Below are 14,827 nucleotides of genomic sequence, written 5' to 3' on the forward strand. Positions count from 1 at the left end.
TGGTGGTCATGTTATTGGCTGGGTGTGGCCAACTCAATATCACTCACATCCAGGCACACATCTCCTCCCCTGGCCTCTCATGACTGTGGGGATGCTGCAACAGTCGTAAGTGTGAAAAATGGTCATAAGTCACTTTTTTCAGTGCCATTGTAACTTTGAATGGTCACTCCACACAAGCAAGTACCAGCAAAGGAGGGGAAAAAAACTCCAGAGAAGTTCCAGAGACAGGAAGTCTAGTCCTGCCAAGAATTTACTAAGGGTTAATGGAGAGGCAGTTTCTGTAAGCAACACCAGAATGTTTCCTTCCTGCCTTCCTTACAGGATTAGGCCAGTAATTTCTTCTAACAACTGGTTCTCTGAACTGCTTAGAATGTTAACAACCGGTTCTAGCGAATAGGTGCGAACCTGTAGAATCCCACCCCTGCATTAGATCCTAGTTTCCTTTTCTTAACTCTATTCTTATTAACTATCTTAAAATTAATTTTTACTTTTGCTGATACAAAAGTGACTGTTTTTGTTTTTCTTCTGCTTGTGTAATATTGGACATAGAGTCAAATAACGTTATAATTACCAATGACAGGAATTAATATTTTTATGTTACTTTTGATATATCTCAAAACATTTTGATAATGTAAACATTTGTCTAATCTGTCTCCCATTGCAAGAGCAATCTGTTTTTTCATCTTTAGCCTACATTCCTGCTCCTCCTTCATCTTCCAGAATGTTTTGTCTAGCTTGATTATAAGTATTTAGATGAATGTAAAAGTTCGTTTCATTTTAATTACTTAATTACTTTAATTACAATACGGTATTGGCATATTGTAACCTTCAGTTCAAGGCAAAGTAGAATTTGTTATTTATTGAACTTGATTCCTCTGATCAGTAGATGGCAGTACACACTTGGATAGTAGCTTAATGTGGAAACTATAAAATAGGTTTTCTTCCTGTACACCACACCACAGCTGCTTGTTTGTTTTCAGGCATCAAGATAAAAATGACTCAGGGGCATCCTTGAATTTCACTTTAACTTAATTGAATTTTCATTTTATACAGTTCATTTAAGAAAACTCTCGATGGTTGATGGAAAGCTTAGAGTATGCCGCAGCATTTATTTTTAGAATCCTTTAGTCTGTATGTTAGTATATGGTGATGAGCATACGATGGGGCATTAGCAGATGTTCCGATTTAAAGATCATAAACTTTTCTGATAATTGTTGCATCGGTATCAATTCCTTAGCTTTGCCACACAATATAGTCCTACTGGTCTTATGGTAAATTAACATAATAGAATTTCTAAAGTTATGATCAGTGAAGTATAAATGGACAGGAAGTTAAAATGTTTGTATAATTGTCGTAGCTTCACACGAGTTCCTTCTAATTACATGGCAAAATAGAGCTAAAGAATCTTCAGAGAATAGGGAACAAAATACACGACAATTTTGGCACCAGTCTTTTAACAGCCTGAGTAAGTTTTGAGATAGTTGTAAGGGTAGAAATGGGACTTTAATCCAAACTGGCCTAACTTAACTGACCTATTGAAAAGATGATAAAAAATAATAATTTTGAATTGCTTTGAGCTGTCAGAATTTACTTACAAAAGTCTATAGTTCTCTAGTAATACAAAAAGGGTTCTGCAAATATTTCTGGGTATAGCTTTCTGTGACGTGTAAACAGCATTCCTTAGATCACGGGTGTCAAACTTGATTGCGTCACATGGCATATTGTGATGTTGTTTGCCTTTCGGGGTGGGTGTGGCCTACACATGATGCATCCGGCCCACAGGCTGCCAGTGTGACACCCTTGCCTTAAATGGTATGGAGTTTGGGGAAAAAAGAATTGGGAATCCCTTTCTGAAAACTTTAATGATCATGTAGATTTTGGCAGAAAGATGGTTATAGGAAGAGAGCCGTGTTATTTTTTGGTGGCAAAAAAATCAAGAGTTTGCTAGCATCTTTTCCAGCGAATGAATTTTATTAAAATGCATAAGCTTTTGCAGCTCACTGTCTAAGATGAGCTTACAAAAACCTACAAGTAGTCTCCACTTATCCCCATTTATTCAGGGACAATTCAAAGTTATGATAGTTTTATTAGTCCTTGAAGTTCTGGCTGTTGAATGGTCCCTGTGGTCATGTGATCACAATCCAGGTCTGGTTTGCAATTACAGCATTGCCGAGAGCCACCTCCCTTTGTGACCCTCCCTGTGGGCTTCCCACAAGCAAAACCAATGAGGAAGCCGGCAGGAAAGGTTTCAAATTGCCCCAGTAAATTGCTTCCACTGTTTTTTTTCCTGACAAGTCCACTATGGAAGGGGTCCCCAACTCCTCTCCGTGAATCAGCACCAGGTTGCGGTATGCCAGAAACCGGATCGCACAAACAAGTGAAGCCCCATCCGTGGCAAGCAAAACCATGCCCACTTCAGTCCAGAGAAAAACCTGTCTCCTTGGAACTGGTCCTTGATGCCCAAAAGGTTGGGGGCCACTGCACTATGGACTATGAGACCTCAGGTATCTCATATGCCCTAGTACCCTTTGCCTTCATGCCTGCAGCTCTACTCTGTTCTGTCCTCTCATCGCCTCCCATGCCCATCTGTGGACCCCATGGACTCCCATTCTCCCAAGTGCCCATCTGTGGTCCTCCCACACAGGACCTGTGCATACCTGCCTGCCCTCCTTATTTGAGACTTTTTCCTCTTCCTGCATAGCCTTGGGTTACAATGGTAACAGGAGCTGCAGGGCTTTCTGTCAGTAAGCAATGCAGTCCTGTGATATTATGCTGCAGGTCCTGCTTCCTACCTTAACATTTAATTTAGGAAGCTATTTGGAAGAGGGTACTGAATTTTTTATTTTACATGCTGCTCTAGGAAACAAATATTTTCTCAGCGTGGCTTAGAATCACAATAAACTAAATTAAAAGCTGCAACATAACATAATAAAACAAAAACTAATTAAAATATTTAAAACAGTCATAAAACAGCAGAAACAAGTTTAATTAAACAGCACCATTAAAAGTTAACATTCTGGGGTTTGGGAGAATAAAATATTATTTGTCTGGCACCAAAGAGAATGAAATTATAACCTGCTTAGTACATTGACAGTTTAATTGGAAAAGACATACTAGCAACTTTAAAGCAGTTTGGAAAAGTAAAGATAAACTGGCAAAGATGCCTTCAATTTTAACCTGAGTCTTGGTGGCCGTGCTGTTTCCTCCACAACAGAACAGAAGTGGTTCTGCCAATGCTTTCTCAGTCTAGCCCATGGCCTTGAGATTGTCTAGCGGTCAAAAATCCAACTACTAACAAGCCTGACCCTGTTCCAAAGGTGTGTTTCTTTGAAGACATTTCCCTTTTCATCCCAGAAGCTTCTGTCAGAGCTGAAGAAGCTGCTTAGATGAGAAGCGAAACACCTTCAAAGAAAACCAAGAAAATCCAATTATCACGTGGTGGCTATGCCCCAAGGCCAGGACTTATTGGACTAAAATCAAAACTTGGATACAAGAAATTACCAGACATCAAATTGAATTCAAGCCAGAGCTCTATTTATTGGAGATAATCCAAAATGAATATACGAAAAAGATAAAATACATAATGTTACACATTTTAACGGTGGCCAGAATAGCCGATGCGCAAATGTGGAAAGGGCCTAAGGTACCAATGGTAGAATTAGTCTTACAAAAAATAGCAGATTGTGCAGAAATGACTATGCTCACACTGAAAATGAAGGAAAAAGAAGAATCTGTTTATTACTCAATTTGGCATAGGTGGTACGAGTGGTTAGAAAAGAGAGATAAAGATTGAAAAGACTGAAAAGAAGATTACATAGGAGAATTCCTAAGAGAGTGATACATAGATATGTAAATATGTAAAATGGAAAAAGTTAGACAATAACAAATATAAGTAAAGATAATTACAAATGGATGATAGAAATATAAGACAATATATGTGGATGCAAAATGCTGTTGAAAATGTAATTATGATTTGTACTGGTGGAAAATAATAAAAATCTTTAATAAAAAAAGAAAAAGAAAAAGATTGCCAAGCTCACATCATTTACTTGGAACTTCACCGTTCACATTTCCAGTGAATGCTAATTTAATTAATTTAAAATGTGCATGTGGAGAATTGTTTGGGAGAATGGCAATATAAAGGTGAAAAAACTACTCAGAGTTCACTCCCTGAATATCTGTGGAATTTTCTGCCATATTCCTCCCCGTATAACAACATTGTTACTTTCTTCCCAGCTGAATTCACTGACTAAAGAAAAGTGGAATTAAGTCATATTTCTAGTAAAGCAGCTATCTATGCTTGTTCACAAGCTCAGTTCTAAATGTCCCTTTCTCATGATTGCTTTCATAGAGGTTGTGCTCTGTCTTCTTGGGATCTTGACCCATCTTGCTCTGTTAGGACTTCATCTGTCAAGCCTAAATACTTGTCCATGGCTTCTGATTTTGATAGCAATCAAGATTCCTTCTCAAGTTATATTTTTATTATCCTTTCTTTGCTCTTTCTAATATGGTTTCACTGATTCTTCTTGGTGTCACATTTAATTCCTGCAGGGATCAAATAGATACTATTTTTGTTCTGAAGCAGCCCTTAGCTAATCTGTGGTACACTTAGATGTCATAATTCATTGGCTCTTAGTGTAATTATTTTACTTGTTCTTTATGTTCATTAAATCCAGCTAAGAATTATTTGGGTGATCTTCTCATTGGATGAAACAATATTAGCAAATACTTTTTCATAATTGTCAACTAAGGTCATGCTTAATACAGAATTTAAATAATCCCAGCCTGTCAGGATATTATATACGACTAGTTAGCCCATAACCTGTTGTGTTACAGTTTCAGTGATATCTCTTTAGTTAAACAGAGAAACAGAATGACTAAGTATGGGCAAAGAACAGTGGGAGCAGGAGAGACTTCCTACTGGCTTCACCATTGAGTTCTCTTGTGGGACTATGACAAGGAATATTGGAAATCCTTCCTTCCTTCCCTCCCTCCCTCCCACCCCCCCGGTAAATGGCTGTTGTTGGCTGGGAGAGGGAATGAGAGATTGTAAGACTAGTTGGGAAATAATAAAAATGAAAATACCAGCCGTGGATTTCGGCCCATCGCTGAAGAGCCACCCCGTAGAAGTGGTGAAGAGGGGGGAGACTGCCAGCAGGATTGAGGAGAGCCGCATCTCTTCTCCCCAGTTGGCCACAGCTCTCTTTCCTGAAGGTGGTTGTAGCGGTGGTCAGAAATGGCCACCTCAAAGAAGAACTCGACCAGAAAAGAAAGTGCAGGAGGAAGATAAGAAGAGAAAGTTTTGGCTGACCAGGTTAAACTGAAAAAGCAACAACGTAAGGTACCCTGGAATTTAAACTATAAAAATAACATTATTTCCAAAGAAGATTTTGAAGCGGTGAAGGAGAGAGGGAAGGGAAAGGATTTGGGTTTTCTTTCTCCTTTCTTTATACTGATAACTAAAGAGTCTTAACTAAGAAATTGAAAAAAGTCTACCTTGACATTATTAGGCTTTTAAGCTGAAAATAAAAAGTCAAAGGGATAATAAAGCTTTTTGGATATTTAAAAACTTTTAAAAGCAGGAAGGGAGAGAAAAAGAATAAAAGGGCAGGATCTGGAAAAATGGAGGAGACTGCCTGGAACTAAAAGGAATTTACAATGAAACCTTAACAAGATTCCTAAAAGATACACTTCAACTGAAACTTTGTAACAAAATAATAGAACCCCAGGAAGAGAAAGTGGAAAAAAGAAGCAGGGGGAAAGACAGCTTTGGATTATTTGGATTACTTGGTGATTTTTGGATTTTTGGCTATTGCATTTAAATGGCTAAAATCAATCAGGTGGTTGTTTAAAAGGGTTTAAAATGGCACCACTTCTAGAAGAACTGAAAATGGAACTTAAAAAGTACAGAGAAGATGCACAAGAAGGGAGAGGTTCTTTTGGCTTCGTATTTCAACTCTTAGAAATGGAGATCTGGAACTATGAGAAACAACAAGAAACACTTATACAACAAGAAGATCTGGACAAAGAAGAAGCCATCTTTAATGATCAAGTAAAGTTATGTGGAAAGAGGGGGGAAAGAGAGTGAAAAGTCTAAGATTTGAAAAAAACAACAAAAAAAGAATACTTGGAAAAATAATTACAATATTAGAAAGCAACAGAAGAGGGGATCACAAGAGAGAATTAGAAGTAGAGAGACAAGGGGGAAAAGGGGGAGGGAGAAGAAGGGGGGGAAGAAGGAAAGGAAAAGAAGTTATAAAAGACAGAAACAAGATACAGAGAAACAGGGAAAAGGTACAAGGATTGAAAGTATAAGCCTGTTTAGAGATAATGGGTGAAAATTTAATTGAAAAGAGATTCTGCAATGGTACATAAGATAGTATTGTGATATTAAAACTAGAAATAATTTTTAGAAAATATGATGACTAAAATGATGGATAAAATATTTATTGTAATATAGTTAATAAATAAGTGAAAGAAAGTGAATGAGAGAATGAAATTAGGGAAGAATTTTAATTATTATTAATGATTTATAAAAATATAAGTGAAGAGAAATATGAAAAAAAGAATTAATTATGGAAAGTTTATAAGTGTTCACAAGGAAGTATGATATTCAATTGAAAAGAAAAATATGTCAAGATTTTAATGAATATTAAGGATAGAATTGAATTGGAATGGAATGAGTGTTTTATTTACATATATATATAATTTTTTAAGAATATAGTGTATGCTTTAAGAATGTACCAAGCGGAACTCGATTGGAAGTAATGTATTATATTGATTGTTATAATCTTAAACGTATAAATTGAAGTTTAAATAAGAGTTGAATGGATAAAATTAAAAGATATAAAGAGGTCATACTCCAATTAGTAACTACAGGGGAACATTTGTTTAATGAGAAAAGATAAAATGAAATTTAAATAGGACAGACAAAAAGTACAAATATAATGATTTGAATTGAGATATGAGATAATTAAAAATAAAGTTGAAAAAATCAAGGGAGGGGAAAAACTACATAGAAAATGTTAAATAGTAATAAAATATGGAATAGAATACAAGGATGAACATGAAATTGAGTTTGTGTCTGTATGAAGAAGTGATAACCCGTGATCAGGCTATTCTCAAAGAAAGATGTTTTATTTGTATTGTTTTTTTTGTGAAAACCCAAATAAAATTTATTTTAAAAAAAATGAAAATCACATGACCCCAGCAGCAGTGCAGCAAGAGCCGGTAGCACTGAAACAACCACAGATCCCCCAAATTTCATTGCCTAGGAGTCATGAGTGCTTGAGTTTGGACACATTATGTAAGTTAGCTGATTTGAGGTATCTCGGTTCAAAACCCATTGCCCAATGATGCACTGTTTCACCCAGTTAAAAGTCAATGAGTTTAAGTAGTATATAGATGACTAGTAAGCCTGGATCAAGAAATGAGGGGGTAAGTAACTAACTTTTGCTCACTAATGAAGAAAGAGAAGGTATGATAGATATTTTCTTGGTACCAAAGTAAGGACCTTATTTCAATGGCCTATGAATGCAATGGTACTGTGTTCATAAAACAGTCAAGAGCAACCTCAAAATGTTACACCCCACTATTCCCTTTAGACTTCAATGACCCCATCTTTTAATCTTCCTAACTTTTCATAATATACCTGATTATTTGTACCGCATATGTGAGCAAATTTTTGAAGGCTTTGCTCTAGGCACTTATTAATTTATTTATACATGCATAGTTATTTTTATGGCCTCTCATTTTTTTATTTTATTTTTAAAGAATGCCTATGAGGCAAATATGGAGTTCAGAAGTATTCTTAAAAAATCAAGATGATGCTGATGGCTGTGACTGCAGCAAGCCAGTTTCTTGTTTTAATTTATTTTCAATTAAAAGAATGTTTAAGCCAAAATCAAATTGAACAGAGATTTGGTCAGTGCCCTGGGGTGTTTCTGTGAGACTGTTAGTTCCCACAAATCTTCTTGTTTTAATTTACAGAACTCATATCACTGCCTGTCTCATATAATGAATCTATTGGTGGCTGTCTTATTTGTTTCTTGTTGTTCAACTCACTGCAATTTTATAATTTTCACAAAACAAGATTTGCCATTTTATTAAGCAATAATATTTTAAAATTGGCCTGAAAGAAGTGTTTGCTGATAAATATTCCCTAGGGATATTCTTTTCCAAACAAAATCCACATTTCATTCAACTTTGTCACATCTTGGTTCACTGTGCATCTATTGGATTGTTTTAACTATTTGGAATAGATTGGAAATGGGACAGTCTGGAAACCAAACAACTGCCAAGAAGATTAGAGTATTAATATTTTGCCATCTCTAAAAATCTGAATTTACTTTTTTATAGCAATTTCTGGTTAGCTATATATTGCATAGATTCCACATTATTAAAAAATGCTGATGATGTTCATGATGATTATCTGGATTATATCAAGTTACTTGAAAGGATCATTAAGGCATTTCCTCACTTCTGTTAGAACACGGGTGTCAAACTTGCATCACGTTGCCGTCATGTGGCATTTTGCGACTCCCCCCCCTTTGTGGAGCTGGGATGGGTGTGGCCTGTACAGGATGCATCCGGCCTGCCAGCTGCCAGTTTGACACCCCCGTGTTAGAACATAGAACCAGAATATTTGTAGATGGTTTTCTGAAAGCAATTTCATTACTTCTCTATATTCTTATAAATGCACATTAGTGATTTTGCTTAAATTTTATCAGGCTCATACCATCACAGAAGGAGCAGAAAATACTTTCATTTTGACAAGATTCCAGAATTACTTCTGCTGCAGCCTCTTCAGAAGACATAACTATTCCTTGTTAAAAGAACATAGGAAAGAATTGACTGTTACTGTCATGCTGTTTTTTTATTTCTATTTTGTTACTGAAAAGTAGCTTAAATACAGCCTGTGGCTGTATCATAAGTATAACAATGCCTGTAGGGAATGCCCTCTTTCCATTTGCTGGAAACCTGCCCTCTTGCCGGAATGAACTGCTGAGTCAGGGATGAAGATGGATGTCAAACTAACTTTGCAAAGGAAAGATGCTTACAATTTCTGCTGATTGCTTCCTTTTTTTATGATTGATAAAAGTTGAGAAGTGGCTGCCTGACAGTTGCCTAAATCTGAAAGACAGGTTTGTTTGACTGAAAGTGGGGCTTTTCTGAGAGTGTTCTTTAACGATGGAACATCCTACTATTGGTAGATAAATGGTAATTCACGTCTTATCTTCTACAACTTAATACTGGTAGTTCTCGCTAAAGGACCACAATTGAGACTGGCAAAAACTTAATCACTAAGCAACTGATATTAAAAAAAAACCCAGAAATCCACAACGGAGTAATGAAGTCACTGTCTTTAAGATAGCACATGATTGCAATTTGCGATTTTACTAGCAGATTCTCCATTAATTATCAGACGCTGGCTGTGATTCACACAAGTGTCAGTCATGTGACTGTGGGCTGCTGTATTGATGGTAAATGGCCACCAATTGCTAAATACTTGAATTTCAATGACTTGAGGGGGACACTACAAAACAGTTGTAAACTGTAAGAGGACTGGTTGTAAAGTTATTTTTTCAATGTCACTGAAACTTTGGTTGCTAAAAAGGGAAACCATTTAGCGTTGTCTACTTGTGAAGGCTTTGCTTAATAAAGTTCTTGAAGTTTATTTTTAAAAAAATATTTCCTTGAAATTGACTATATTTTATCCTTATATTCTGGTTTTACTGTCACGTCTTACCTCATTGGAAGCCATCTGCAATTTGTGTAAATATTAAAAGATATTATAAATAAGATAAGCAGCCCAGGGAAAATTTCAAACTAATAGCAAAATGGCAGTTGATACATTCAATCCAAGCAGTATATAAATTAGTATGATCCTAGATAATTGTTAACCATGGCCTGGTTTTTCCACCATATATTGTATTGTATCTTTGTAAATTTTTGTAACAGCCTTCAGTACTGAAAATTGAAATATATATTTTTATCCTAGGTACTAATACTATTAGGGTGATTTCATGGAAAGGAATGTTACTATGTGTTACTTTTTATACTTCATTTAACTTGTGTAAAATACACATTTTCACTGTCTTTTTTACTAAATACAGAACATTTGCTAGCTGTTGTATTTAATGCTATGTAAAAAAGAGCAAAAATATAAACTAAGTCAGTCACCGGAAGCAATAACTTTTCAGTTTAGTAACCATTATCTGACTAAATTAAGCCCGTTTATGGAGATAGTAAGTATAATTTGGCCAGGGTGAGAAAAACAATGAATTTGTTTTTCAATTTGGCAATTTGATATTAGCTGGAAAATTTTGGAAGTTGAAGTCCACACATCTTAAAAGTTGCCAAGTTTGAAAAACACAAGTATAAATAAAATGACAAGAGAATAGAACCAGACTGAATTTCCAGGGGAGCATCACTTTGAGGCTGTACTTCGATAATACTCTGGAGGATCCCAGATCCCAACTGGTTTAATTTTAATGGATTAAGACTGAATATAATCTTAATACCAAGAGATATCCCAGGATACAAATTATTGAAAAGAAGGCTGCAAGATAGGTTTCATAATCAATAACCACTTCACCCCATGGCTGACAAAATCTTCGTTGGGAGAATATCCAGGAATGAAGGGGTTAGGAATGATATATCGACCCACATCTATCTTCAGAATTCTCTTTCCCAAGTGATCAGTATCAAATATTATCACCAATGAATCTCTGTTGGCTGAACCTTTCAGTGGTATACTGTGACAGCTGTGAGGCCTATCTGCCAGATTGCTAAGGAAGACACTTTTCCAACTTTCTTTGAAATTTAACACTTCTGCAAAATTCTAGTCTTCTTTTGTCTTATCGTTTCCATTTTTATTGCAGCGTGTAAAAGAACGTTAAAAAGATAATATATCAACATGAATTTTATTTTCCTTTGAACAACAGTACATAATTGTAGACTTGTTTTCATACACAGAGAAGTCATTTTGCTGCTTCTTTTCTCGATGTAAAACAGCACGGTAATCTTTACACATTCGTAAGATTTTCTTTCCTTTTTTTTTCTCTTTACACAACTTTCTGCAATGGAAGCAAATTGCCATAACATATAAATGCTGGTATATTACATCTACTTACATTATTTAAGAACAGTAAATGGGAGAAAAATAAGTTATTTAAATATACAGAAAGTGCAACTTTTGTTAGTTGTTACATAACTTGCTTATTTTTTTTAACTCCCAAATAAATCGCATTTAGGGGTTTAGTATGGACAAAATATGTGGCTTAAAAATAATACAATACAAATGTACAGCTATGACTTGGTGAACTGACCGTTATTGCTGCAGTACAGTTTGCATAAATAAGATTAATGAGGAGTTGTGCTCTGATATCTTTATTTACAGCATTACCACTTGCACCCAAAGGCAAATTTATAATTAGAACAATTCTCAGGAGGTCCATGAAGCATGCAGTGCTGCCTCTTTGATTAACTGCTGGTTAAAAACCATCCTCCATGGATATTAAAATGGCCCTACCAGTCCGTAGAAGATCAATACAAGAGTCTGGCTTAATGTTAACAGCTTCCAACCTAGAGGGTTCTTCTATCACCTGGACTTTCTCTGAAACATGGAAATACTAAACGATTTAACACTTTTTCAGAATCAATATGAATACCAGGGAAATGGTCAGCAGTTGCGTTAATTGTTGTACTCTAAATAATACGTAATTTCTATGCATAAGGATTGTGTGCATGTGAAATAAAAGAATAAACAATACATTGAAGTAAATGGCAATATCAACAGAACCAGCATTGGATTTGTGCACTTCTGATCTCAGTTTAACAATTTCGTATCCTTCCTAATGAATGTACTTCTTGAGATGTATAAAATACGGATTCTTTTTGTCATTCTGTAAATGTAAAATCTTAGTGCCATTGTTTATACTCTGACATATTATGCCTTCCAGCTTCTGTGGTAATATTTTTTTAAAAAATCAACTTCTACAGTATATTACAAATAAATGAGAATTCCAGCTAATCTTACAAGCTTATAACCACACAATCTACATGCGGAGCACATTTCTCTGCATATATAGTCGTCCATTAATTTAATTAAAAAGCAATAAATTTGTACATGAGAAGAAAGACCATAGTCCTTTTTTCCTTTAGTGAGTAGAAATCTTTAATCACTTTTGTGCTTATCACAATAAACTAATAAAATAGAGAAGGTTGGAATGGTAAGATTTTTTTAAAGTAAAAGTCCTCAAATACCTGATACCTTAAAGACAGTAAGAGGAGGAAGATATCTGTTGAGAAAGAGTTCTTGGAAAGGCAGAATTATGGTTTGCAGAAATGTTCTTAGCTGAATATTGCATTTTTCGAAGTTGTAAAACGATTTCTTTTTTAGAGGTAATGAATGCAATGGGAGGCACAAAGAGGTGATGAGAAACTATTTTGAAATTAGGCTTCATGTTCCCAGGGTCAGACTGAGTCCGTTATACGTTCAAACTATTGGGGCATCACTTATCCTGAAAAGCCTTCATTATTATAGCTAATTAGCAGTTAGTAGGTACTACTGGACAATCGAAGTGTCAAGCTTATTTGGTATATAATATGCCCAATCATGTACAAAAATAAAGTTTATCTATATTCACAGAAACAAGGAAGAGATTTTTACATTGTATAGTTTAATAGTTTTAGTAAACAAGAACATGGTACCACAAAGAAAAACACAAAAACAGTTTGCTTCAGCAACCCATTCTAGTAATTCATTTCAATACCTAATAATTGACATGTTTAGCTACTCTTACAGGAATTATAGCTTGAGAGTTCCCCCCACCCACCCCAAATCTCACTGAAATAGAATTCCTTTTCTGATTCTCTGGATGATGAGTGATATTTTGCTTGTTCAGCCAGTTAGGTTTTCTTTGGGGAAGACAGAACAACCCATGTCCCACTGATATGGTCAGGATACCAAGTCAAAGCTGCTGCAAACCAAACAACAATGCATCACAATACACAAAATTGCAATTAACATGAAAACGCATTTTATCATATTTATATATATCTATGTACATACAAAAGGCAAAATATCTTTCAGCCTTTTAGTAATGCCAGCAAACATTAACAGCTATAAACATCTTGTTAGCCTGAGAACTAAAGTCTGCAATTTCAAAAACAGCAACTTTACACAAGGAGATGTTGAGATATAGGAAATCTTTAAAATAAGCTATTGGTAAATTAAAACTGCAACAATGAAGTATCTTGTAAATCTGAAGACTGGTAAGTAAACTGCTCAAAAGCATTTTAAGGCAAATTAAAACTGGCTGCTAAATAAAACTTCTAAAAATAACTTTTATTCTAAAGAAAGGAGCTTTAAAAAAAATTGGTAAGTTGCAATGAAGATCAGCTAAAAGGTATAAAATTGTGGCCCTCATCTGTTGGTCCATGACTCATCTTCTGTTTATGGGGAAATTCGAAAGCTGTGTTCCTCCACTCTGACCTCCAGTTCCACCTTCTAGGAAACTATATTGGGAAGGCAGTGCTTTATTAATATATTTTTATATAAATTGCTGAAATGGAAAGGATGTGAAAGGAACCTCTGTTAGAAACAGATCTAATCTTTAATATGTTTGTTGGGATTACATATTCCCTCAGTATAGGATATATAAATTTGAATTAAAAATATTTAATGATCAGTTAGCTATGCTTTAGCCTTTTAATAGAACCAAAGTATCTAGAGATCTACAATTTGCTAACCCCTTTCCCCAAAAACTGAAGATGTTTGTTGTTGAATTTTCAAGAATGTAGAATGATCCCCTTTTTTGTAATGCCAAAAGCAAGGCTAAGAGTCCTTAGCAAACGAAAACTATTGCTTGTGCCTTTTCTTTGAGGAAAAACTAGGGTCATACCACTTCCCTGTTGTGGACAGCTGATACTACAGTTTTATATGAAGAGGGATGAAACCGCAAAGAACTCCAGTCTTCTCCAGGACCAGGTTTGCCTGTTCCCAAAGCTTTTTCGAGAGCAATTAATGATGAAATTGCTTTTAAAGAAATGATAGGTTTTCCAACAGAAAAAAAAATACTATATTCCAGAATGAGTTAAATTGTTTCTGGGTTCAGAAGTCTCGCTGCTGCTAAAAGCTTGCTTATATGCCTCTCTTCAGTGATGCCAGCCTCATGAAGTGACGTTTGTGACAGAGAAGGCACTTTACTTAAGTCATTGATTCCTGCAGCTCTGAGAGAGACTGAGTACATTGGAAGGCCAACAGAAACTAGCCAATCAGTTATAGAAGAGATATTTCCAGGCGATACAGGTTTTCGGCAAATTTCAGTGAGGCCACCACTTGGAATCTGTAGCAAAAGAAAAAAAACAACAATTCAAGCTGTTGTTTGGCCTTTTCTCTAATTTGAAGAAAAAGCAACATCAATCTGTTCCATGTATAAAGAAGCTGCTGTGAATATTGAATTCAATCTGAATACAAAATATCTTAATGTGAGAGAATGTGAGAACATATGTCAGTTTTCCCTGTGGGGAAATCGTATGGTGAGAGCACTAAATTAATTATTCTTTGAATATTTTTTTCTGAGTTCTTTGTTAGTGACCTCAGTAATTCCTTATGTGTCTAATCATACTTGGCCAATAAAGAATTCTATCATCTATCATCTGTCTGTCTGTCTGTCTGTCTGTCTATCTATCTATCTATCTATCTATCTATCTATCTATCTATCTATCTATCTATCATCTATCTATCTAATCTATCCACCTACCTACCTATCAAATGTTAAACTAAATAATGCATCCAAACTCTTGTACACTTAGAGTAGCA

General features: G+C 35.3%; 1 protein-coding gene across 4 annotated transcripts in view; it reads right to left on the reverse strand.

Moving 5' to 3' along the window:
- Positions 1-10,906: 10,906 nt before the first annotated feature.
- Positions 10,907-14,827, reverse strand: part of LOC113439673 (SAM and SH3 domain-containing protein 1) — a 571,432-nt gene continuing 567,511 nt past the window's right edge. For all 4 annotated transcript variants that reach the window (XM_087939638.1, XM_087939633.1, XM_026705638.2 and 1 more), the window contains one exon: positions 10,907-14,351. In XM_087939638.1, the coding sequence (XP_087795764.1) occupies positions 14,100-14,351 (252 nt within the window). In that variant the 3' untranslated portion in view covers positions 10,907-14,099. The remainder of the gene's footprint in view (positions 14,352-14,827) is intronic.

This window comes from Pseudonaja textilis, chromosome 1 (genome assembly GCF_049901715.1).
Source record: "Pseudonaja textilis isolate UNSWEBS1 chromosome 1, rPseTex1.2, whole genome shotgun sequence".
In the NCBI taxonomy this organism is placed as follows: domain Eukaryota; kingdom Metazoa; phylum Chordata; class Lepidosauria; order Squamata; family Elapidae; genus Pseudonaja; species Pseudonaja textilis.